General features: G+C 37.7%; 1 protein-coding gene across 1 annotated transcript; it reads right to left on the reverse strand.

The window, feature by feature from the left end:
• Positions 1-8352: 8352 nt before the first annotated feature.
• On the reverse strand, positions 8353-26867 carry CYP27C1 (cytochrome P450 family 27 subfamily C member 1). The gene is made up of 9 exons (XM_071562370.1): positions 26544-26867; positions 22015-22205; positions 20358-20557; positions 17669-17878; positions 16204-16367; positions 13418-13584; positions 12532-12610; positions 11375-11578; positions 8353-8514 (listed from the first exon to the last, which is right to left on the reverse strand). Exons 1-9 carry the CDS (start codon positions 26865-26867, stop codon positions 8398-8400), a joined length of 1656 nt encoding a protein of 551 aa, XP_071418471.1. The 3' UTR covers positions 8353-8397.
• Between the last annotated feature and the right edge of the window lie 318 nt (positions 26868-27185).

A 27185-nucleotide genomic window follows, 5' to 3' on the forward strand; every position in this document is an offset into this window, starting at 1 on the left:
CCAGAGCACAAGTCTGGAAATGTTGCAGCATCTGAGTGTCTTTACTATGAATTTTGCAATACAGAATGTTCTCTCAAAACCCCACCTTTTGTAATCAAAGGAATAGGTGTACATACAGGAAAAAATGCCAAAATCCGAATGCCAAACAGTGAAAATGAAAGGACAGGGAGAATGAAGTAATTGCTTCAATGTTTTCAATTTTTTAAGGCATTCACAGCCTTAAGTCACAAGCTATACCTTTCTCTTGAACACGGAGGTAAAGAAAAATTTATTTTATACATTGCAGAAATGTGCTGGTTGGAAAACAAGCTTCCAGAAACCAGTAACAAAGAGAAACCAAAAAGGCAGCTCTTAAAAATGAACACTGTTTTTGGTCTACATAGCACTAGTGAGCTCCATCACAGCAAGACAAAGCAAACCGCCTGAATGAGAATAATCTTGCATAGCATCGTCCTCTGGGTGTATGTATGTTGTCAGATCTTCTGAGATCCTAAATTTAAAACTAACAAAAATATTCCTTCCTAGCATGCCAAGATCCAGGTTTACCAAGATTTACACAGTGAAAATTTAGTAAGGCAAGCAACCCTACATTCCCCAGGCAGAGCAACAAGTAGATACAAGTCACTTGCAAATCCTACCAATACTACATCTACTTATAGCCTCAGAGGGGTGTGGTAATCCTAAAACCACATAGTTCTTTCCTGCTGAAATTATGTATTCCCATTCTATTTAGAAAGATTTTTTTTTAAGGAAGGAGAACAAGAAGGTTTGACCTTGCAATTAATGAAATGTTTCCTGGAGATATTTAATTAATTATCCTATCACAGCAAACAAGTCTTCATCTTCCTATATAATATCTGAAAAGATATGGGGTATGGAACAGTGTCCTAGACATGTTTTGATAAAGCTAATCAGATCAGTTATGCTTGTTTTAATAGAAATATTTTACAGGTTCCTGCTCGTTGATCATGGAAGGATAGAGACAGTTCTTTGGACACAAGTACTAGTCCCACATTATCTTGCAATTAGTGGTTGCCACCCATCCCATAGGAATGTCCAGCTGATCACAAAGACTATACTGAATATGTATTTCTTTTGGCCCCTTGGTTAGAAGCAGTAGTCACCAAAAACACCAATAAAAACCACAGAAACCAGTCAAGGGAAGTATTTTCTAGCTAGCAATCCTTAGCCCTCTTTCAGTTGCCATCTCCTTAAAAAATACTCCATAGAAACAGTAAAGCCTGACAAGGCTTCCTTATTTTAGTCCTTCTTTACAAATTTCTGAGAAATGAATAATGGATCCTCATGATGCGAAACATCACTCTTTCCAGTCAAATTGTCCAACATTAAACTTCCAAACTTTAAATGACAAGTACATGTTCATAACCAACAAAGAATTGGGAGTGCTTTCATTTGTTGCCTTATCTTAAAGATACCTAAAAATAATTAATTCTTTTTTCCTCTCATTTTTTCGTAACACTGTGCAATTACAATAATAGTCATAAAAATGAAGCAAAGGCCTGGGAAAGATTTTATTCTCTGAGAAGAAGCCAACTCAGTGGAAAAGTCTTAGGACCTTGACCTGACCCATCATCTGGGAAACATAAGGTTATTTCCTATCCACCATTTATTTTTCTGTAATTTAATTTATTTTAATTTTACCTGAATCAAACATTTGGTATTTTAATCACTTCACATTACAGAGATTCATTAATAGACCACTATTTTCTGTGCCAGTAGAAAGATGACTGTATACTATTTGTAATTATTTTCTAGCCAAATAATAGCATAAATTTCATTTGGTCTCTCCCATACTCTGAGGTGGGGAAATGCCAACATCAAAAAATAATTATGAACATACATAATACCAAATTATACATCTACATAATTGCAGTAGTTACAAGTACTACTCTTGCATTCCAATGCGACCCAGTGTCGTGACAGATTAAAACATTAATCTCTACTATACATTCACAAATAAGGCCTTGTCAATCAAGATGACCCAATCTCAGAAGATGCAGTAAGTGGAATTTAACACACTGAAAGTATTCTGAGTGGGCCTAAAATTTACAGCCTTGGAAACATTTGCTTTGGCAGAGTAGCATGGCTGTATTAGATCTTTCCTGCCTCAATGTAGTCTGACAAACCCAATGAATGGACAACCACAGCCCTTCCCTGCAGCCTTTGCCAGTGAGAGTGTGACTGATCGACTACATCACAAGTTAGAAAGCTTTGCCTGCCGAGATATATGTCTCAGAAAACTGCAAAGTTGGGATATTTTGTAACCACCTTTAAAATACAGTGTGGGATAGAGATGAGACAAATGGCTGACCAAACTTTCCAGAGCTGGTATCTATTTATATTGCAAAACTAAGCTGACTAGCAAATACTAAATTATTATTTCTTTGATGAATTTGGTGCCTTCTTTCTGTGAAAAGAATTACATGTTATTCCATACAATTTTATCTGAAAATAACTGGTATTTGATAAGTTATCATGATTATTATGCATTTATTATTTATGACTTTGTGACCATAAAAGAAACATCTATAAATGTGACAATGAAATACTGAATGCTTTTTCAGTGACATCTTGGATGAAGACTTTTAAACCAAACCCTTCCAGATATGTGTAAATGATTCCCCACATACAGTTTCTGATTGTCTGATCATCTAGACTCAATGCTTCTTTTTTGCATCTGAGATAAGATTATCTCTGCAGTATTTGGGAATGTCCAAGCAAAGTCAAGTGTCCACTCCTATCTGCAAAAAGGAGACTAAGAGCTTCACAAGCTGAGCTACTGAGAGGAAGAAAGACTTGTCTAAGTGTTTCTTATCCTGAAACCTAACTGTGGGGGCAAACATTCTCTTGCAGTGTTTATCCCTCAGACACTTCCTTCCAAAATCCCTGACTCCAGCTTTCCTTATATCTGACTAAAGAGGGCTGCTTCAGTGAGTTTACACTTCAAGGCAACTGTTTCCCAACTGGATAAACCCCTGAGGGCAAACACTATGTTTCAAACATTGCTAAGATTGGTACAATAGCCTTTAAATAGTGTCAGAAGATTTCCTGTTCACTGCAATGTTTACTTCAATAGCGCCTGAAAAACGGCAAATATCCCCCTCAGTTATTTCCTGTCTTCTTTAGTCTTATCTCACCTAGACTGTGATCTCTTCAGAGCAGGATCTGTCTTTAGTTTGAATTTTGCATGATAACAGGTGGGGTGTCAAAGCTCAATGATTAACAAAGTCTGTTAAAGACAAATCTCCGCACTGCAAAATCTGGATTTTCTCTAAGGAAGCCCGCAGGAAACTTTGGACATACTGTACTCTTTTTACATGCAAATTCCCATTTTGAGCAGGCATATGCAAAAGATGAACACAAATTGAGCACGTTTGCACATTAAAGGTCTAAGAGTTCTTGTCAAACAAGTATAACCAAACTACTCTATTTTTACTAATCTGTAGTAAGTACATTGCTTTTAGCCATATATGTATAATTTTTTTCCAAAGTCACATTCCATTATGCCAGCACCACCTAGTGGTACGTACCAAACACACAGTGTAATATTTTCAGTAGTTCCGTTGAAGAGAATGCCGTTGGAAACATAGGGGAAACTCTCAGACTAGATTATTTTTTAAATACCCACCTGGCATCCATATGGACATCTACCTGTTTTCGTCTTTTGAATTTTTTTTTAATTCATCAAGAACATTAATAAATAATACTTCCAAGCCCTTGGTATACACATACATATTATCTGTTGTAAGTACCCTTTGAAAGGGATAAAGGTATGTGAATGTGTGTGTTAATCACAGAGGAAAAAATATTTTTCTTTTTATTGTACATATATATAAAAATACTTTTTAAATTAGCAGGTATTAAAACAGTTACTATTCACACTTTCCCATTCAACTTTATTATTTAATACTGCAGTTGTAAGATTTAGATGAAAACCTATATGGGAATAAGAAATATGTAGCAACTTTGGACCACAATATTTTCCAACACACATTCCAGTGAACTGTACTTTATCTTGCTTCAATATATACAGAGACAGTCACTTGGCAAAAAAATCAGAATGGTTCAATGTGTACAACCAGTTGTTTTCCACAGTGATTGTGCTGGCATATGTATTTACATCTGTCCTAAGAAGCTGTACAGGGCTGTGACTACCACTTGGTAGCATTTTAAATCATCCTACCATCTGCTTTTGACATGACCCTGTAAATCTTCTATTGACACTTCTGTGACACTTCTGGAGGTGAAAAACCCTCCAGTTATCTGCCACCATAGGAGCCTGCCAGTGCAAGTAGCATTGTTCTGGAACACTGAGAATTAGGGACTTGTTATAGTTTTTTCAAGTTTTTATCTGGGCATTCACAGGAGAAGTTTGTCTTTACCAAATATGTAATTTTTTAGTAATTATATGAGAGCATTTTTTAATGTTATGAACATTATGTGACAACGTAACACAGGAAGAAGAAACCTCAATGATCAAAACCAGCAGTGGCCTTTTTAATTAATATGGTGCAAATAGTGCACACATCAGGTGCCCAAACTGCTCTTGCCTCATCCCATTTCTCTCAGCCTGCCCCATCCTATATGCAGTCCACAACTCACCTCTCCAGTTCCTGAACTGTGACCTCTTGTGATATTTGGTATAACCCTAAAGACACCACTCTAAGTGGCTCTCCCACTCTCCTTCCCAGTCCCATGTAACAGCACAGCTCTTCTGTTTCTAGCTCCAAATACACACCCAGTGCCTACTTCGCTCATGGGCACAGCTGCCAGGCACACTACTCTCCATCTTCACGGCCACGTCACTGCTGGGAAATTTAAGCAGCTCCTAAGTTTCATTCACCACTGGCATACTTTTGCTGGAGTTGTGACTACTTCACCGCTGACCCCGCAGATTCCTTCCACACCTATGAACCTACAGGAGAGTAAGGACAGGGAACAGACTGCCTGAATACCGTAATTCTAAACAACTCTACAAATTCTTTTTACCATGCTCCATCATTTCATGGCTGGTTGGGAATATTTTATTTTTTCTTTTGGTCTTCATCATGTCTCACAGTAAAGTTTTCTAAACTCTCATTCTCCTGATGGCTTGAAACTTTCCACACCAGTTTATTAATTGCTACTGGTCATACTCGTTTTGGAAAAGCATTGCCTTTACCTGAAGGAGTAAACACCTTAACTTGAAAGGATTTGAGGAGAACATTTATGTCCTCTCACAATATTCACTTTTCTAGACTGATGTCATGAGAATTTTTGAGGATACATTTAGTCTCTTGCAGACATCCATATTTCCACTGCCTGTTATCAAATCCAACCAGAAGGAGCAAAGCCATGTCAGCAGTTTTGTGTCCAAAGAAACAAGTTCTTCTAAGGTCCTGGTTACACAGCATCCAGATGTGCCAAGGCTTGACCTGCAAGCAAACCACAGGGAGGCAGAGGAACAAGCATTGTAGTATAACACTTTCTCCACTCACAGAAACTATTAACCTCATGAGCATAGTGTTTCCTTACCTGTCCATATCAAACTCCACCTTTCTTGAACATTCAGGCAGACTGCACAGAGCATTTGAGATGAAGTATCTCTCATAGAGATTGGGGGGAAATAGGTGAGACTGCCTCCCATGCACTGTAAGCTCTATTTTCCATTATTCCAACACATTTGCAAATTCTAGTCACCTGTGATCATGTAGGGCTTCCTCTACATATTTCATTATCTGCTCTTGAGCTCCACAAAAAAAATTTTATTCCCTACATACATGTCTTTTGCTATTCAGTTCCGGCCCATTTCTATTACATTCTGGGTTCTGTTGTTGTTGTTGCTTTGGTTTGATTTTTTACACTTCATAGCCTTTTTTCTATCATTCTCTTCTATGTATTTAGCAGTTCATCAAAACATTAACATTAGAGTCAGTCCTAGCGTATTTCTTGGGTACCTGTGCCAGTATCTTTTGTCCAGAATGACAGTACTCAATATCTCTCCTTCTGCCAGGTCATTACACACCTTAAAGTCTTGTGAGAATCTCCATATTTTCTAGCTGAACTAGTAATTTCCCATGGAGCAGTGAATCTTCTAGTTCTATCCAACAAGTTAAAAACTTTAGGATGCTAAAGAAAAATGCAATTATAAATAGTAATTAAAATAAGAATCAGAACTTGTAAATTATGTATAAATATTTTATTATGTATAAAAGACAACTTACATGGATAGATGCTCTGTTAGAACAAATTACAGGCTTTCTGTTTACATTAAAAGATTCAAATTATTTAAAAAGCATTTTAGAATGCCTCTTCCATCTTCTACCCTGCTATATTACTAAGGGACTGATACCAAGTAGCAAATGGTACTGCAACAGAGCAATGGCTGGTGTTTCTAATGATGCCATAACAATGGAAAAAGAGGGCACCACAGGGAATCCAAATCTGGATTCAAGGCATAGATTCTTTGTCTCCAAGTGAACAGAACCAGGCAGAGTTACGGAGTCAAATACCCATTCCTCAGACTTTCAAACAGGCTTGTGCAAAACATCTCCTTTGGGATGTCAGCTGGCTCTGGCAAATACAACTCTTTTAATTAGATTTAAGATGGGTACAACTGAAAATAACAATGGGAAAGGAAAAAAAAAGAAAAAGAGGGAATAACCTGAAGCCCTAGAAAACAGCATCAGAACACAAGATTGTTCCAGGATAATATCCTTCAGAGATTCCTTGTTTTTCTGATAGGATGTATATATGTTCTGTACAGCAGTAATATTTTAAAGTCATTGTGTAAACATTTAATCCTCTCACAGATCAGATCAGGTTTTCTTACTGTCATTATTTTATATGCCAGATCCATACATAGGAGATTCTGGTTTTCTTTTGCCAAGACCTTACAATAAGGAATGAAAATACTACAAGGATTGACTGTGGTAGTTATCTATGTGGAATTTCATGTATACCATTGAAAATGCAGCACGTTATTTAATTTCTAACCTGTCTGTGACTTCTTATGAGTAGTTAAGCAAAGAAAATTGTTGTCGTTTTGAAAACTAAGTTGCACAACTTTTGCTAACTTTGGATACAGCTGAAAACTTGATGACTGTCGGAATGTAAACTACCTCCCAAACAACGGTCAGAGACTGACATGTAAACAGGGACTTACACGTAATTACATATGTATCACATTCTGATATGCAGGTTTGAGCATTGCTCAAGGCATAACACAGACCAAAGGTATAAGGTTTCTCTCAAAAATGAGAATGTAAGATTAGTGCAGTGATACTGAAGTTACCTAAAGTATCATGCAAAACACACTTTTCTGTTAGTGGTAACAGGATTTTTTTTAATAAAAAACCCCCCAAAACAATAAACTTTCAGGTGTCCACTCTTTGTATTAGGCACTACACAGTAAAAAAAAAAAAAAAAAAAAAAAAAAAATTCTCCAAATCCTTCAGTAGTCACATTTCCGTCCTACAGAAGGCAACTTTGTATTTGCCTATGGGTTCAGCATGTTAAAATGTAAAGTAGAACAGTGAAACCTTATAGTAGCATTTTAATTAAATGCTAACAATGTAACAACTACTTCATTTTTATTATTTACATTTGGTTTTGGCATATCAGCTAGAACAGTGAAAGTGGCTTGTGCTTTGGTGAGAAGGACAATGCCTGGCTTCAAACTCTCCAATGTGACATTTAAACTTATATTTTTAAGATTTTAATTTTTTAAAAACTATATAGGAACATATTACAGGGATTATGTTTGGTTCAATGTGTATGTTCTCTATTTCACATCTAAACAAAGTGACATAAATTGTATTTTTTCTATCCTTTTCATATTACTGTACTAATTTTTTAATACATTCTGAGTAAATGTTTTTACAGATGAGAAAAATTATCTCATAATTTCAATGTTACGTGGAAACTTTTAAAAAACACTGAAGTACAAGAAACAGGAAAACACAAACTTAGAAATTCAGCTAATTTTCACATATTATATAGTAATCCCATTGCTGTCAAATAGACTCACTGAGTAGTTGACTTCAGTGACAAAGCAGCATAAAAAAACCACTGAATGATATTGACACATCTGAATTTACTTTTGGTTGTTTCGGGTTGTTAGGGTTTTGTCAATACATATGTTACTACCGAAAGTCTTTCCAGGTAAAAGACGATTCCCAGTGCAAGAAGGAATTTTTTAGCATATATTTCCATATGTGTAATTAACTATTATAGGAGAGGTAATTTGTCTTATGTACTGCTAAACCTAAGGCAGAACATAATACTTCATCATTTTGCCGAATACCTACAAACAAGAGAACAAGCACATTTAAACATCCATAAGATGCAAGTCTGTTTCCATGAAAATTGCATAAGTGATTCCAAAACATTTGAGTTTCACTTTCTGTCAGAAAATCTCACATTGATGGAGTTTCCAGGAGTCAAAAGTCCATGGGTTTTAGCATGAACAGGTTCAGTTTTGGGAGAAATTTTGATCTCAAAATTCTGAAGTAACTGTGAAGATAAACAGGACAAGCATTAGAAAAGCTGCAAAATTACCGATGAAGATTAGTCCTTGAAAAAGAGATAACAGATTGTCACAAACAAAATTTGTGTTGCCAGTTCTGCAGCGTCTATAAGTGCTATGATTCCCATGCAGGAAAGAAAAAATAATTGTTACAACATAAAGATTATAGTTCAAAATCTTTTTCCTCTGACTGAGGGAAAACTGAGCCACTTCTTTCCAAAGAACTTCCACATAACCAGATTAAACAGGCTGAGCTATCAAAGAAACTAAGATCTCTTTCAAACCTTGCAAGGTTCCTCTCTATATGTTTCAGATTTCACTTTCTTTAATATCAATCAATATGTGAAATTAAAAAGAAAGTAATTAGAGTCCCGATCCTATGAGACACATTTCTCTTCCTGAGCAGAAGTAAACAAAACAAAAATGAGATAAAAACTGTCCAGTGCACCAAGTGAAATAATCATAAATCAAGGAGTCAAATATTAGAACCTCTCCCAAACAGAGTCACTAGAAGTGACTGGAAGTGAATATTTACCTGTTTTTATCTCAATCCATGAGTTTTCCAGGTTTCACACTTCCAAATCTCTCCCCAAACCTGCAGGTGGGAGTGAGCACGTGGCTGCTGACTGGAGTTAAACCATGACAATCATAGAGTACCTCAGCTATCTATTTTTACATTTTCAAGAGGGAAATACTGCAACTTCCTCAACTTTTCCTAATATTAAATCTCACAAACACTTTTCCTATAAAATGAGTAATCTTCTCTTATACTTTTCCTAGAAAGCATGAAAAATGCATTATTTTCCTATACCTAACTTCCTTTTCAGCATTAGATGCTTGATGAAATTTTCATCCAGTTCTTCTCTTATTCAACCCCCACTTTCTTGTTATTTTCTTTGTCTTCCAAATTTCCACAAATTTGACTAAATTGTCCTTAAAATGCAGCACAGAGGGTCAGTTGCATATTATCAGCTGGCTGAGGATTCATCAGTGTTTAGTAAGACTGAGCAATTTAGCTACTGTTTCTGATATACAACGTGCTTGCTAATGCTGTTAATATACCCTAGAATGACATTGCCTTGTCAGAATTAACACTATTGTTGACCAATTGTTTACTGTATCCCTCCAGTCTGTTTCTGTGGCACTAATTACCCAGACAATTGGTCAGAAATTTGTATTTCACAGAATCACACAGAGTATTCTGAGTTGGAAGGGAACCACAAGGATCATCGAGTCCATCTCTTAAGTCAATGGCCCACGTAGGGGATTGAACCCATGACCTTGGCATTATTACAATCAAGTTTCAACCAACTGAGCTAATCTCAGTTTATGCCTTTATTTTTCTCAAGACCAGTAACTTGCAACTGTCCTTAGTGAACAATCTTGTGTTGCTTTTGCAACATTTCCTATTTTCATAATTCTATATTCACATCCCCTGATTTTATCTTCATTCACATCAGCTTGGTACCCCATAAAAACTCTAAAAGTGTTCTCTAATTCATCATTTACACTATTAATGAAAATACCAACCTAAGTCAAATGCAGGACAGACTTTTATAGAATTTTAATTAAATGCTTTTCCAGTTCAACAGCAAATATTTGATAGCTGATGCCTCCAGCTATTTCCTTTTTCTCACCAGCTGTGCATGCATTTTTTAGGTACTTCCATCTGGAACAAATTTTATTAATTTGATTGAGAGAACACATAGGATGTGTGAAAATACTGAAGTCAGAGTACATGACTTACTTTATATCACTCACATTAGGTAAGTGATCAGAAAGAAATCAGACTGCAAAGAAAGGAATCAGACTGCTCTGGAACAATTTGTCTTTGATGACCTCCATGCTGCATGTGTTTCTAGTTTTAAGTCACTTCCATATCATCTCAGAGTTTGTAAATAGATTGTGTGCTATTTTGTTCTAGTTTCTTTCCAGAAAACAAAAGCAGGTTCTCCATTGCTTCCTTGAGCTCCCTTTTCGAAGAGATGTAAGTATGTTTGTTTTATCCGGCCCCTTGAGAGCATCTCACTCCCTCTTCTGACAGACAGGTGCTAATTGTTTCAGAGATTGTTCTAGGAGTTTACTTAAGGAAATTCAAAGGCAAATTCAGTCAAGCTTTGCTTTGAATACAGATAATGAGTACACGTATTTTTATCATTAAGTAAGTATAAATACTTCTCAAATGTTTGAGTTTTTATTGCATAGTATGACCTCATTATTTGAGCTAAAGTGCATCTAGTAAATGACAAATAATGTAGCAGCTTTTGAGAACACTTTCTTTTTGATATGAAACAATCAAACCCAAGATGTATCAATAGGTACTAATTAGTTATTATAAATTATGTATATATATAAAATTAAAATAAAGTTAGTAGAAAGAATAAGAAGAGGCAAAAAACTACAGAACATAGAAAAATTCTATTATTTGTTGCCACACTGTGATCAGTACAAGGATATAAAATCAATTTTACATCTCTGTAAGTACTGAATTCTTCTGACTAAGACACTGAACTTGAGCAGGTGAACATTTTAGTAGACATTAAGAAAGACTTCTGATTCCCTTACAAAAACCTGCTGTACCAAATCCATGTTTCCTTAACAATCTTACCTTTAGTTTTACCTCATGTGTACTATAAAGATTTTTTTTCTTCTGCAATGTTTTTTAATGGTTATGCTACCTTTCAGGCATGATTATTTTCAATTTTTTAAGCCTTTGCAGTAAAAGTGCATTAGACAACACTCCAAAACAAAGGTTTTGAGCACTGTAAGATTCCCAGAAATGGTATACACAGAAAAAAATCATACCAATTTATTTTTCTTCTTGTAATGCTGTCACATAGTTCTAACCTGAATCAGTGCAAGATGAATTTCCAGCTCTGCAATTCTTTTTCCTATACAACTTCGAATACCATATCCAAAGGGGATGGAACCAAAGTTGTCTACTCTGTCCAAATTATCTTTCCTCAGCCAGCGCTCCGGGCGGAACTCATTTGCCATTGAGAAATTTTCTTCACTGTATGAAGTAGCATAATGACAGAGTGCAAGCTGTGTCTGAGGAAATAAATTATATTGATATTTAGCAAACTTTAATATGCACAACAAAATTAATCTGCAATTACTGTAATTTCTGCAATATGAGGTGATAAAAATTAAGTATCTCTGAGTAATTCTAGAAGACAAAAAGGATATCTAGAAAATCAAATCCCTTTCTCAACTTGTCAAATGAATCTTCAAATTGCTTTGAATGTTGCTGAATATATTGGAGAAGATGCAGTGGGGAAGCAGATGTGAACAACAGTCACAATTGGGAATTGTTTCAAAAAGCTGGTATGAGAAAAAGGGAGAAGAGAGATATGAGACAACGGAAAAGCCAAAAACAGAGAATAGGAATTAAAAAAACCCACAACTCTTCAGGGGGAAAAAAATATCAATAATTGATGTCATAATGTTTCAAATTACATCCAGGGAGAAAAGTAGGAGGGAGATGTGTATGAAATAATATTTAAATAATCATAGTACCAATTAAGAATTCTGACTGTTTCAAAAATATGTTACTCTAACAGAGGAGTGCTGTCATTTAAAGTAGAGCCATACAAGTTCTACCCTGATCTCTGTGTAATCTTCGAATAGTATAAAAGAAAGATTAATAATTTTAAAAGGAAATTAAACTCTTTCTCCAAAAAGAATTAACAAGGGAAGAATTAGAAAACTGCAAGAATTATAAAATTCATACTTTTTAATCAAATCATAGCATTACACAGAGATGTTCTTAATAGACTCCACCCTCAAGAATATTAAGAACAAGTCATGATAATAAATTTGATTAGTGCGTGAGCACCAAAATGGAAAATATCAAAAATTAATATTATTGAAATACTTTACTCTCAATGTTCTAGCTTGGTGAAATCTTTTAATCATCAGTGAAGTGTATATATATTGTTGCAGATCACATTTCATACACAAAATTAAACTGTGCTTTCTACAGAGGACTGCAATAAACCTACCCCTTTAGGTATCAAGTATCCTCCAATGATCAAGTCTTTTTGGGTCACTCTTCCATTTCCTGGCAATACTGGATATAACCTAGAGAGAAATATTCATCAGAAGTTCAATAGTCATGACTAATGCAATGAAAAGGCATTTAGACTCCAATTTACATTCCCAGATACACAGTATGAATGCTATATTCATTAACAGCAAAAAGGTTTTCAAAAGTACAGAACACCTTCTAGATTCAAGACCTTGAATCACTGTGAGAATATGATAATTACATGAGAAAAGTTATTTACTAGTAAATGGAGGATGAGCTATTTGGTCTAAATATTTATTTGCTTTACACATGTACAAGCATTAGGGTTAGCTGGACAAGCTGGAGACATTTTTAGCACCATTGATAAAGCTAAAAAAGCCTTGTTGATGCCGTCTCTAAAATTCTCTTACCCTCCTCACCTCATGATGAACATTTATTATAAACATATTTTTTAAAAGTATGTTGCATGCCTTTAGTTTAAATCAAGCAGCTTAAAATCATTGTAGTGGCGCTGCAAAATTCCAGTATTGGGGAGGAGGTTGTTACACTTCACCACACAGACTAAAGGCAAACCCCAAGCTTTCAATTCCATGGCTTAACAGACGTGTCCTACATATGTGATACCACTTCTACCATACTTACAAAGATTAAGCATTATATAATCTATCATATTCATCACTTAATCATCTCTGGACATGATACTGCTATGATAAATAAAAGCAGAAGCAGCAAACAGCAGTAACAACAACTATTGTTTATGAAACAATTATAAACTTACATACATAGCATGGACCCAAAATCCATTAGAAAAATATGAAATTAAATTTTTCAGTTTATTATTACAGTTGTCTGCTTCTTACCGCAAGGTTTCTTTCAGCACAGCTCTAATCAAAGGCAATTTGGGGACATCGTGAGCAAGAGGAACTTGATTTTTCCCCAGCTTGTTGACTATTTCCTCATAAACACTTTGCTGAACCTCTGGGTGCTTTGCCAACAAGTATGTCGCCCATGACAAAGTAAAAGAAGTCTAAGGAAGAAACCACAATCATCAAGTGCCACAAAATGAGATATAAAATAACCTCAAGCCAAGAAAAACAATGAGTTTTCAACTATGTGTTTTATATGTTTAAAGTTATAAAAGAGCCTGGCAGTGATTCACATCTGGATTCAATGAGATGTTGTCAGACCTCACCATCCCCTGCTTCATCTCTTTTCCATCTAAAAGTTCCCCATACATCAAAGCAATCCATGTTGACATTTTCACAATGAAATATAAAAAGCAATAGACAAACCAAATGCAAACACAAATATGTAAACAATTTGAAACATAAACACTCTAAAGAGCAAGGGATTAAGTTAACTGTTAGTTTTCAATATGTGTTTCACCTTTCTTCCAACAAAAACACTTCACAGGAAATAAGATAAGAGAATACTACTATGTATTTAGCATTTAAAATCTTTCTTGCAGCCCAGGACATGGTTGGCTTCTGGGCTGTGAGTGCACATTGCCAGATCATGTTGAGCTTCTTGTACAGAGACATCCCGAGTCCCTTTTTTCAGGGCTGCTCTCAATAGATTAATCCAGTCTGCATTTGTGACTGGGACTTCCCTGGCCCAGGTGCAGAAACGTCCACTTGACCTTGTTGAAATTCATGAGGGTTACATCATCCCTCATTTCAAGCCTGTCCCTCTTGATAGCATCCAAATAGTACAGCAAAGCTTAAGGTTATTAAACAGTGCATGAGTGAAAAAAAATACAGCTTCTGGAAATATCTTATTTTTTTCTTATGTTTAAGATCAATTTAGAATGCAGATTCATCATGAGGGTGACCTTTCACGTTTTGTTCAAACTGGGGTACAATGTTAAAAGTGTCATTCTTTCAAGCTTTTCTCTTTTTTCCCTCACAATATGGAGTGGCTGTGTCTTCTAAAACACAATCCTGTTCTATTCTGCTCAGAGGCATTTGTGGCAGCTGTGTACAGAACCTCTCTGATACAAACAGTGTTCTTTCCCAGGTTCCCAGCTGCTTTATAACCTCTTAAAAATTAGCACTATTACTGGGGCAGCCAAAATGCTTTGTAACCAAAAACTGCCTTACAATTTTGTTGAAAGCTTCTATAATCCTCTAAACCTCTTTCAATTTTTTTGATAGAATGAGATCTGAATTGACAGCAGTAGGGGAAAGAAAGATACCCTCAGTTTTTGTTTTGTACTTGGAAATGAGGAAATCAGAAGTACCATTCTCTCACAAAGAGATTGCTGCCAGCTGCAAAAGCTGAGTCAAAAGGAAAAAGAAATTCTCGTTGGCAAGAACTTGAACATTGTCCTTTTAGTTTAATGAAAACTCCGTCACACACTAAAATTGCAAAATTAATGAAAGATCAGAAAATGAATGGGATGAATAAGTGCACTTTACTTAAGAACCAAACATTAAAATGTTCTGCAAACTCATAAGCCCTTGGGATATTTCACCAATGGAATAATATTCAGCATATAAAGAAGTTTTACATATGCTCCTTATTTTGGAATTCAAAAGTGATTACTGTTAGAGTTTTTTGCTTTCTGTAGAAACCTTACAAACTTTCTTAAATCAAAAAAATCTGAATTCAATTATCTAGGTTTGGTTTCTTTAAGGCTATTTTACTTTTTTACTTATTTTAGTCTTTTCTTCTGTAAGACAATTAAACACAGTCCTACATAACACTTTCTTTATCAAATTAATATAATTTCCTTTAGAAAATTGATCAGTTACAGTCTTTTACAATAACAATGTTCACTGATATTCTAAATAATTCTGTATATATTGTATATAAAATAACTCAGTTTTTTGATTCCTTATTCTGATTGCACACTGCAGTCAATTCTAAGCCACACTGATCTCATACGATAGGAATGAGAGGAAGGGAAGATGCATATATGACCTTAATGTTTCTTCAAATGGTCTATATGACAAATCAGGAGAATAAAGATGGAGGGAGAGTTAAAATATTTCCTCAGGTGTCCCCATATTTGATATACCAGCCCCATTAATCCTGAGTCCCTTACCACAGCTCTTGGCCTCAGCCTGGCTCTATGTTGCCAGCGCAAGCAGGGGTTGAATGAACTTACACCTTACCCACACCAGTGCTGGCCTAACAACTCCCCCCTAATGGACTCCAGCAGAAACCAGATATCTGATCCACAATGTGTGTCCCAGATGATTTTATAAGCCATATGTGAAAATCCTTTGCCATATTCTACATATGAGTTTCTTGATCAACTTTTTTTCACACTAACTTTCAGCAGCCCTTTCAGCAGACCTGTTGTGGTCTACCTTAAGAATCAGAAATACCAAACTGTTATGAATTAAAAGAAAATGCGCAAAATTCAAGCTGAATGTAAAGACAATTTACTATTTTGTATGTTTAATAAACTGTGGAACAGACTCTCAAGTGATGGGTTCCAGTAAAACAAAGCTAGAAGAGAACATGACTTCATTACAAGAGAGAGATTGCAAAGTGCAGTAAGTATTTTGTATCACTTTCAAGGCATCATGACTTAAATGTGTTAAAATTGTGACCCTATAAACAATGTAACCCCCAAAGATAGTTCCAAATGATATTGGTTTACAAAAACTGTACATAAGAAAAATTATCACAAGCTTACTGTGTCCACTCCTGCCAGAAGCATTTCAGTCATATTGGCATAGATCTCTTCCAAAGTAAGTTCCTTACTCACTAGGAGGTATGTAAGTAGCCCACCATTCACCACTTCTCCTTGGTCCAGCTGAGACTGAATAGCCTTCAATTTGTTGTCAACATGGATTTGACCTTTGGGATTCAAAAAAATTGTTAAGCATCCATTTTCATTTTTCTGCTGGTTCCATTCAATGACATTTCTCCCACAGCCAGAAGCAAAAAAAAAAAAATAGTCTACTTTCTTGAGAAAAAGATAACAGAGTGATGGTGGTCCCTGGGTACTCATGGTAAGGAAAGACTGAGCTGACAGCAACCTTGGTAGCTCACAGCACAGGAATGCGGGGCACAAAATAAAAACAGAAGAGACCAGTTTCTGACAGGGAGCAAAGGAAGCTCAAGGTCAAGTTTTTATGCCCACCTGGTTTGTTTTCTGATGACTCTGCAAGAAGTGGTGAACTCTGCAGAGCCTGCTGCAACTCAGCAGGCAGAGGCTGCTACACGATGTTAGCAACAACCAGAAGGTTGAAGCCATACAACTTAATTACTCTGAAGACAATGAAGAGCATTAAATAATAACAAAAATTGAAAAACTTCAGTGAATTACATGTTGAGCAATTTCACCCAAATTGAGCAATTTCACTTACAGTCCTATTTATACTTTAGTAACTACAAACAGCATCTTCAGCCAAAATAGGATTTTAAAAAGAGGAAAATTCCTCAGAAAGTTGATGCTGTGCAGAATAAGACTACAAAAAAATGAAAATGCATCCAGCTTTCTAACATTAAACAGGGAAAAAAGATTCAGCGTTTCTTAACACTCTGGAATATTAAAAAAAAAATCACAAAGACAACTCTTTCCTCTTACTTATATGAAAGCTGATTCATAAAGTAGCCTGGAATGTTTTATTTACAACACCACCACACCACCACACCCCCATATTGTAGTACAGCAGTGTACTTCCATGTCAACTTACATGCTTGTATGTATATAAATAAACTTCACAAAGAGTTTATGTCATTGGTAGAGCCTAATTTTTTAACTTTCCAGTCAGTTTTAGTGGTGATTATTCTTCAGAGTGCCTAATTAAAATTTTGCTGAAGTCAACGAAACAACCCTCATTAAAATTGGAGTGGCTTAAGATAAAACCTTGGCAAAGAACTTGGACCTGGAGCAATGACGGGGTGCTGAAACAGATAAAGTCAAATAAAGAAATAGCAGTATAAAATAGGGAAGTATTTGAAGTGTACTGGTAAAGTCCTTTTCAATAGAATGATTTTTTAAATGGTTCCCTGGACACTCTCTCTTTGATGTGAAACTTACTTCTGCCACAATGTCTTCTCACAACTTTAGAAAGAGAAATGCATCTTGTGCCATTCAAATACACACAGAACCTGCAGAAATACAGTTGAACTTTTCAACTACTAAATCTTACTAAATTTGAAGAGTCCATCCCAGGATCTGCAGAACTCTCTCCAGGGTTTTGGAATAAGTGGACGAAGCCATTTGGGTATAGCACCAGCATACATAGTGGTCTTAAACATACTAAACATCAACTCCAGAGCCTCAATGTATTCAACAGTCTGCTGTGGGATGTTGTTTTCCAGGCAGCCCAAACGGCATTCATACAGAATGGTTGCCACACCTGCACATACAAAATCAAAGAATTTGCTATACATATGCATAAATACATGTTAATAATTTAAGGAATTAAGATACTAGCATAGTGGAACCACCTTACAAAAAATTAGTTATTATTACTACAGTTGAGGAACAGATAAAACAGAAATTCAAAAGACAGTAAACAATCCCAGCTAGACATTGTAGCAGACAGTAGTTGCTATGTCAATAATGCTCAGCATGAGAGGATAGCCAGGAATTCCACCAGAAGTTGCGCAGTCCCCCAGCATGTTTACTGTGCTTTGCATTGCACTAGAAATCCCATGTTGGCCTCTGAACCCGCAGGGACATGCAAGACCAAAGACATTTCTGATAACTGGTGACACCACCAGAGTTTCTACCAGTGGCTGTATCTGGCGGTAAATGAATACTGAGTATGCATAAATGCATAAAGAACTTGGACTCCAGACAGTGCTCTTACTGCACACAGTGTACTCCACCTGGCCGTGGACAACAGCAAGAGTGTGAAACTGCTGCAAGTGACACTGTTGACTATCTCTTGTTCTGACTTGCTGTAATTTCCTCAGATGTTTTTCTGCAGCACTGCAAGCACCCCCACTAGAAATACCATCTCCCACCCCTACACGAAAAAGCAGTACTTTATATATATTTTTAATAATTTATTATTATTGTGAACTCTGGATCATTTCTTCCATTTATCAAGTTAATCCTTACCCGTCCATTAGTGTCCCTACAGTCTCTCAGCAAAGTTTTTGTAAACACACCCAAACTATTAAATACCAGACAGAACTCAGACAGAAACTGCCCCACTGGAGCTAGCCAAAATGTACTCTCAGTTTGACAGCAAACCACTTTCAATTACTTCCTGAACACAGGTTTCTAGCAATTTTTCCTCCCAACTTGTGAAATCTAGATCATATTGCCCAGTTTATTTATTAAAATACCATATAGTATGATTTAAAAAGTATTCTTATCAAAATATTCTTATTAAGTAAGTTTTCTAAAAGTAATTTAAAAATGCAATTAGATAATTTCTCAAAGCCATTTCCATCAAATGAAATGTTTTAAAATAAGTTTTATGCTTTAAAATTCATTAGTTAATAGTTGGTTCACATATTTCCAAGAAATATTATAACTTAAGTAGATAATTAGAATAACTCATCAATTAACACTCTAGTCTTTTTTCTCTGTTTTTCCTATTGAAAAGAGGTACAATGGATAATGATATTTAACCTTGATCTTGCTTTTATCAAACTATCCATGTTTTAAGAGATTTTCCTTTTTCCCTGTTCTTTGCTTTGTATTTTTTCTTTATTGATAAAAATAATTTTAAAATTTGGTTATTGTCAATTCATTCTTCCTTCCCTAATTTTCCTTCCTGTGAAGGTATTTTTCTGTGCCTTTTATTTCTCGTGCCTCTTTCAGAAACTGCTAATTCTTATACAGCCTTTTAGTGTTTGCATGGTTCTTGCAAAGAAATCTTATGCACTGGTTCCCTGAACAAATTTACAGTGTAAGCTAATTAGAACTGCAATTCATATAGGAAATAAGTACGTACCAGGCAAAAGTTATAAATGAAAAGGTAAAAGAATGTGAAGAATTTAAACTAGCCCATCAGTTAAAATGAATCTGTAAGCTTAGAGTTTAAAATTCCATAAAATTGGTAACTCTTATTTTAATGCCATTTTTAGACACTACTAATGTGAAACAGACCAAACAAGCAGCCAGCAATCTGATACAGAATCTTCATAAGTAAGCAATTTGGAAATTCTTCAAAACCCAAATTATTCAGCTGCCTGTCAGAAAAGGGTACCAATTTTTTAAAGACGTTACATATAACAAGATCAGGTTGTATGCTGTCAGTTCAAGAAATGGATGAAATATGAATCACCACTAGATTTCTGTAAGAACACAGGAAATGCCCTTCTGGCTCAGGCCAGAGTTTCATTTAGCATTCTCTCAGTAATAGTAGCCAGTGGGAGACAATTTTAAGGCAAGCATAACAATCCCACACTTGGCACATGTAGGCAGGGGAAAGCAGTATCTTTTCCCACACTAAGTTATGAACTGAATATAGATAGAATACATGGGGATTCCCCAGTTGGAATTCAGTTGCTGTGTTTGTGAAATTAACACTTCTTAGAAGTCACTTTGTTGGAAGATCAATAGCCTTATTCTTGAGAAATGAATACAGAAAATATGGGGTACTGAAACTGTTCAACTTGTTGATTGACCATTTTACCTATACACCAGCATTTCTATGGAAACTGTTCCTTAATACAAGCAATCACTTCTTTGGACTCTACAAAGGAATTCTACTGTTACCTACTGCATTAACTAGGAAGACACATGAATGCAGAATATCAAACTTCCTTTTTTCAGATCAATCACAGTGAAGCACTAGTCATTTGACTGAAATGACAAGCCATCACACACTGCTTTACATCCATTTTCTCTACAGATGTTACCCAGCCCAGGCTTACCTTCCATTGAGTACTTGAAGAAAAGGTTGTTAACATTGGTCACTGTTTCCCCATCCTCCTCTTGCCTTCTGAGGGTGTGGATTCTTTTAATTAAGTCTGTGATAACTTCATTGACCCCTTCAGAGTAAACAGCCACATCTTTGGGTTTGAGAATTTTTTGCCTCAGTACACTTCTCATTTTTAGCCATTGTTCCCCCTCCCTAGAAGAAATTATTAATAATATCTATACGCAATTTTCCTTAACAATAATCAGCTGGGTAAGAGCTCTGCAATGAAACTTTGTGATTTTTCATGTCAAATGAAAGCAAGTACTAAAATGAAAATGATGATAATGTATATTTGGTATTATGCTCCCACATTTTTACCCTGCATTTATTACACATCCTCATTAAATTTCAATGTTGTAACAGGTACGTACAGGTGTAAGTCAACCTCTGTTTGTGACAACTGGTACCATAAATTCCATTTCTGATACATGACTTTCGGCTACCCTAATTCTAAACCTACAAAGTAACCAGAGTGCAGACCTACCTATATCGAAACAGACTACAGCTAGATTCTCCTTCAGCTGAGTTATGTTTGGAAATCTGTGTGCTCAAGACTAAAAATCTGAATTATAGCATCTTCATGATGCTCTGTATGAGCAGAGTATTTGGGAACACTGATTAGATTACAGGAATACCTTTCAATTCCTTATGAAAACAGGCAATTATTTTGTATGTGTTTATTTCAAATTGCTGCATATTTTCCCTTATTTTTTTTTTAACCTGGAGCAATGCAGCTGCTAGGCACAGAAACTTTCTTGCCAGCAAATATAATTTAATCTATTTAACACAGGTTTTCTGACTATCTCCTGATTTAAGGTACTATTTCACCAAGTATCAAGGAAATACTAGCTTGAGTCAGAACTGCAGCTTAGGATTTGAGTCTGCAGTGCAATACGTAAAGCCTTTTACTACTATGAAAGAAACAGACTGTCCATGACTCAGGAAATTAGTTTTCCTCTAAATAAACATCCTATGTCAGTGGGGACTGTGAGTAGTTCCTAGTGGCAATTAACCACACCCACATGCACTGCCAGGTTATGCAAGCTTTAAAGACAGATAACTCTTCTAGAGTCAGTTGTGTACAAAAATATCTGCATGGCGATGCACTATAGCATGAGTTGACCATACTGTGACTTCTTTGCATTAGTCTACTGAGGGGATGCTTTGGTGAACAATAAAGCTAAAACTAACCTGAACAAACAAGTCCACACAGCACACTGCCAGCCAGATGCAACAGTCTGGATCCGAAGCAATAAACTCACATTTGTACAGTGCAGCGCCAAAGTTAGTAAGCCCCATTCTGCAAAACTGCTTGCAGGTACGTGAGTCAGTTCAGACAACTCTATTTGATACACATTCCCAAAGAAAGCCTTATGCAAGGTAGCTCCCTGCACATTCAAACTATGCATCATTACTATCCCTTTGAAATGTTACAGCAGAACAGACAAATTCACAGCATGCACCACAAATTCCTACCCTCTTTCCCCCACTAACCACACAATTTTCCACACACAGAAAAGTCTGATTTCCCAGGTGACCTGTACAGTTCTTGAGAAAATGAGCAAACTTTTACAAGAAAACAAAGAAAATGAAGGAGAAACAATACTTACGCAGAAATAAGTCCTGTGGCTCTCCCTCGCAAATCCCTGTACTCCTGCCAGGATTCCATGTTAGCCCTTTGTGGTGCTCTACCTTCTGCTCGGAGGACTTGAGCAACCATGTCTCGATCTGCAATGGACACAACAAACTGGGGACCAAAGTGAGACTTGAAGATCTTTCCATATTCCTGAGTGTGTTTTTGCTACAATATCACCAACAAAGAGAAACAGAAGTCAAGTATTACTAAAGAAAACTATCACAAAAAGAAACCGACAATTTGCCACACAGTGAATCAATCTATCACAACTGGAATTTGATCCTCAGCCTTTCAGTCAAGAACAGTTTGAAGTGTCAGACGAAAGTATCTAAGCACTGCTGTGAAATATTCACAAGGAAAACAGAGAGGTCACACTGTTCGGGACCTCTGACTGAAAAGACCTGAAGCTCTAAGGCACAAAGCATGAGTGAAACCAAATACTGAGCAGATGAAAAGACTTGAGGCACTTGAAAACACTTCCCTTCAGATCAAACAGGTTAGAAAGAATGTCTGCAAAAATGAAAAACATGGAGGGCACATAGGGTTAAATTAATGTCTTTTGTAAATAAATATTTACTCTGTCTTTTTGTTGCTTATAAAAAACCCCTACACAATCAAGAACAATGGCAGCACAACAGCCCAGTGAAAAAGTACATTTTGAGCTTTGTCAGCAGTTAATTAGAGAAAGACATATGTTAATTCTGCAAAAGAAAGGAAAAGGTGAGGTCTTATTCCTGCAGTGAAATTTATTGCACTTGATCCACAAATCATGATTCAAGCAACGGGCAGTTAATAAAGAGAATAGGAAAACATTATATTATGTATTACTTGGAGTTGACATACATAATCATTTCGGAGGAGAAAAAACTCTACCAAAACTGCAAAGCAATTGTTTAAAAGATATTAAGACTTCAGAATTAAATTTTAAAGCCTTTATTTCTGGTTAAAGTACTAAGAGAAGTTAAACTGAACAAAGTTTATCTTTGACACATTACATGGCAAAGATATCTGCTCACACAGTTATGCCGATCATAAACCAAAGATTCTTGACACCAGCTACCCTAGTGAAAGTCTAGTGATTGACTCAAGATTAACTTATGTGAAATATTTTTTTATTCTATCTTGGTTATAGAGATGAATTGCTTAATTGCCAACAATAAGTTTAAAATACATCAATCACTTCAGAATATGGTATCAAGTGCTTATAAAAAAAATGTAACTCTTTTTTGCCTAGTTTCCAAATAAAACAAGAGTTGTGCAACTGTGGTCTCTGCCAGTCACTTCTTAACTACTTTTGGAACACAATGGCCAACATCAATCTGGTTTAACAGGTCTCCTACATTGATATTACTATTTTGAAAAATCAGCATCTGGATTCAAATGAGACACATGTATTGGTCATCCTGATGAGGAAAATGCTACAGCAGGAAGTCAGCTGTTGTTTCTGCTTGGTCTGCTCCTAACCAAACACCATGCAGAAAAATGTATGAAAAAGCACCTCCAAAACCCAAAGTATCTCTTGCTTTAGAGTGTTTTTGGGATACTGAATTTGGAGATAATTGAGAGCATGCATTTTTAAAGGAAAGCATGAGTTGGGAGAGGAGTACTGCAAGGAAAAATCAGTGGAGTGAGTGGAATACAGGCCACCAGTCACAGAAAAACAGGTTCAACAAATTTTGCTATTTATGGAGCAGCCTGTTTTTTCCACTGATGGTGAGGTTTACAGGGCACAATAAACTCCAACAGTAAATAATGTGTCAAGCTATCCAATCAAATAAATTAAATACTAGTTTTAAACCAGAAACAGATAGGGACAAAGTATTTGGACATCTCTTGCTTTCCATAGACTGAACACCATTCTATCAACTTCACGTATAAAGAAATGCCCAGGATTTCCCTTTTGTATTTTCTTTCACAACATAGGTTTTTCTTTCCCTTGTTCCAGACCTTACAAATACTCCACTCTAGTGCCTCACATACCACTTTGACACCAGTCATTCTTTCACACATCATAAATTAAAACTGCCAGCACCCAAATCCCTCCCTCCTCACCTTTCTTTATACTTGCATAGCACTGATAAGACAAAGAGATCTAACCCCATCAAATTAAAAATACTTTCCCTTTGTCATAATTGCTGTAGGCATTACTACTTTGGCCAGGACTAACTGGAATCATGTTACTGAGAACAGAATCTCTTTTGTGAAAAAGCGCTTGGCTTCCCCACCCCTTCTGCATATAGCGCGCAAATATTTCTGTGTGCCGAAGGACATCGTCTAAGGAGCTGTGCTGGTTACCAAAGGGTTTCGGATTAATTCATTCCTGATGTTCACTGTATTGTTAAGTTTAACAGAGTGTTATTAATCCAGTTAATGCCTGCTTGCATTCTGCATCTATGCAAACAGGGCATCATCTTGTGACTTTTGAAACTCAAAACAGAATAAAAACTAGTATTATATTGCAAATTTTCCTTATCCTTCCTCACACTTCCCTTTCTGTGAATAATATTCATTAAAGAAGAAAATACGATATTGTCTAGTGAAAGTGGAAAGCATATACTACTCAGGTTGTCTTATATTCCTTTTAGTATCTTGAATAATTTTCACTGTTTTGACAGTGAAAGAACATGAAACCAATGGTGACATCTTTTTTAGTGTTATGAGACCATGGTGAGTGCCTCTCAGATTCTGCAAACCACCACAGAGGTAGAAAAAAAAAAGAAATAGAATGAAACAAAAGCTTTAGCTGTTTTGAAGTTTCATCTGCATATGTCTTGGTTAGTGAGCAATCAAGCTGAGCAAATTATTATTAGCAATCTAGTTTTGCTTCCATGAAACACAGCATAAACCCAGGAGCCCAACATTGCTTCTTAAAAGTCTAAATGGTAAATACATCAAAGCAGAGGAAAACCAGGCAATTTCTGTGGGTTGGTTTTTTTTTTCTGTTTCCTGCCTCTCTGGTGTTTTTTGGCCCTTCGTAAATCTTAACCTTCGAGTTTTGATTCTCAAACGATTTAAAGTTGTTTTCTTTGTTTTCCTTTTTCTGTTTTTATTTCCCTTTCTCTCTCTCTCTTTTTTTCCCCCCTTAAATTCAGCAATTTTCAGGCAGTGAACCTCTTGGGGCTGACTCTAAATCTCTTCCTGGCAATCTGGGAAAGGTCACTAAGAAAAGCAAAATAATAAATGCCACATTTGAGGTATTCCCAGAGAGATCTGTACTGCCAGTGGAAAGCATTACAGATCCACAGCTGCAAAAGGGAGAAAACCAAGCTTGACTCCTTTTGACACAAGTGTTTCCTTTAGAATCGCTTGAACTACATGGGGAAAGGGCCCCAAGAGATGCACTGAGCCTTTTTAGGAATGAAACCCACATGTTTGGCCAAGCAACCGAAAGAATTCATCTCTGGATAGCGACAGCCTTACAGTAAGAGTGCTGCCCATGCCAGCATCCCCGAGGCGCTGCACGGAGGAATGAGGGACCCTCTTCTACACAACTCCCGCAATGCCGCTCCGGGATAAGCTCCCAGGGATGACTGCGCAGGGATGGGATAACCGCGCAGGGATAATCGCGCAGGGATGGGATAACCGCGCAGGAATGACTGCGCCTCTCCAGGTGCCACCGCAGCCCAGCACAGACACCGCAGCAGCCGAGGTGCCCGGACCGGGGGACGCTTTTCACCCCGCTCCCGGCCCTGGTTCGCCTCCCACCGCCCCTCGCCAGGTGACAGGAGCCGCTCCCCGCCCTCGCTCCGTCCCATCCGGCCCCGCTTCCCGCCTCCCGCTCCCCTCCCCCGCCAGTGTGGCGGCCGGGCAGGGGGCGGCGGGGCCGGCAACGCCCGCAGACACCATTCCCGGCCCCCGGGGCGTCTCCCCCCGGGAAGTTTCGAACCTCCCGCCGAGGGCCGGCCGGCGCTGACGGCAGCGGGGCCAGGGGCATCCACCGCCCGCCCGGGGACCTGCGTGGGCCAAGTGTGTTTGAGTGCGGGGAGGCTGGGGCAGCAGAGACAAAATGGTCTCTGGAGGCAGCGGAGCAGCGCCGAGCCGGGCCGGGCTGCCCCTCGCACCCCCCAGTGCCGGCACAGCCGCACCGCACGGTGGGGCTGCGGGCCGGGATGCCCGGGGACAGCACGCTTCCCAGCCCTGCCCGCCAAAAATTAGCCCTCTGCAAGTTTGTGAAACAGCCCTATTCAGAGGGAAAAAATTGGATTTTTTTTTCCCTTTCAGCCTGAGGCGTCTCCCCAGCAGTTCACAACGCGCACAAAGATGCGCCGCAGTGCGGGGAGCCAGAGCAGCGTGTGATCCCCAGCGACACAAAACTGCCCAAACCTCCAGTGCTGCGGGAAACGGGATGGGGGGGTTCCCTAAATCCCAGCTCTCAGCAGCGGGGGGGCGGCGCGGCGATGCCGAGCTGCGGTGCTGCTAACCCGGTGATTGACGCGGTAGAGAAGTAAAGGTTTTAACTAATCCTGGCGTGATTAAAGCATTAAGTAGCCGAGCGAGCTGTACCTGGATTTCATGAATGCGGCCGAAGCCGTCCTTCCAAAAGAACTCGTAGAGGTTGTAGAGGGTGTTGGGTCCGGGCATTTCGTGCAGGCTCTTCACCCTGCCCAGCCGGCGCCGGGGGAGCTCCAGCAGCTCCGCTCCGCGCCCCTCGCCTTTGTTCGCCGCCGCTGCCCGCGGGCTGCCCCGCACCGCCAGGGACTCTCCGCTGCACAGCCTGGGCAGCCCGGGAAACCTGCTGCTGGCCAAAAGCGCTTGGTAAAAGTGAGTCCTCTCAGATTCAAGCGTCTGCTTGCATTTCATCGTCAAAACTCTCGTGAAGAAAGACATGTCTTTTAATGTCAGAAGGGTCCACTTGGCTCCTGCTTTTAATTTGGTTGGTCTTTCTTCAGTGCCTGCTTTAACTTGTACAAGCAGCACTTCTCCAAACTCTTACTGCATCAGCATCAGTTTACACAGGCCATTATTTAACGCTCCCTCCCCTAGGGCTGGAAAAGGGGGGTGGGTCTGGGATGAGACTTGAATAGAGAGAACCTATTATTTTGTATAATTCAAATCAGATAAATGTACCCATTATACATGTAGCCGAAGTTCAGTTTTTTCCTCTTTCCCCCTTAGTTTGGCAAAAAAATCATTCCATCTTTCTCC

The sequence above is a fragment of the Pithys albifrons genome, chromosome 8 (assembly GCF_047495875.1).
Source record: "Pithys albifrons albifrons isolate INPA30051 chromosome 8, PitAlb_v1, whole genome shotgun sequence".
In the NCBI taxonomy this organism is placed as follows: Eukaryota; Metazoa; Chordata; class Aves; order Passeriformes; family Thamnophilidae; genus Pithys; species Pithys albifrons.

What these genes read in the sequence shown, in the direction of transcription:
- CYP27C1 (XM_071562370.1), bottom strand. Translation starts at nt 26,867, where the DNA reads ATGTCTTTCTTCACGAGAGTTTTGACGATGAAATGCAAGCAGACGCTT. An exon ending in TTCTGGCAGGAGTGGACACA is followed by an intron (nt 13,585 to 16,203) that starts GTAAGCTTGTGA and finishes TTTCTTCCTTAG; the next exon opens with ACTTCTTTTACTTTGTCATG. An exon ending in TTCATCTTGCACTGATTCAG is followed by an intron (nt 8,515 to 11,374) that starts GTTAGAACTATG and finishes TTATCTTCACAG; the next exon opens with TTACTTCAGAATTTTGAGAT.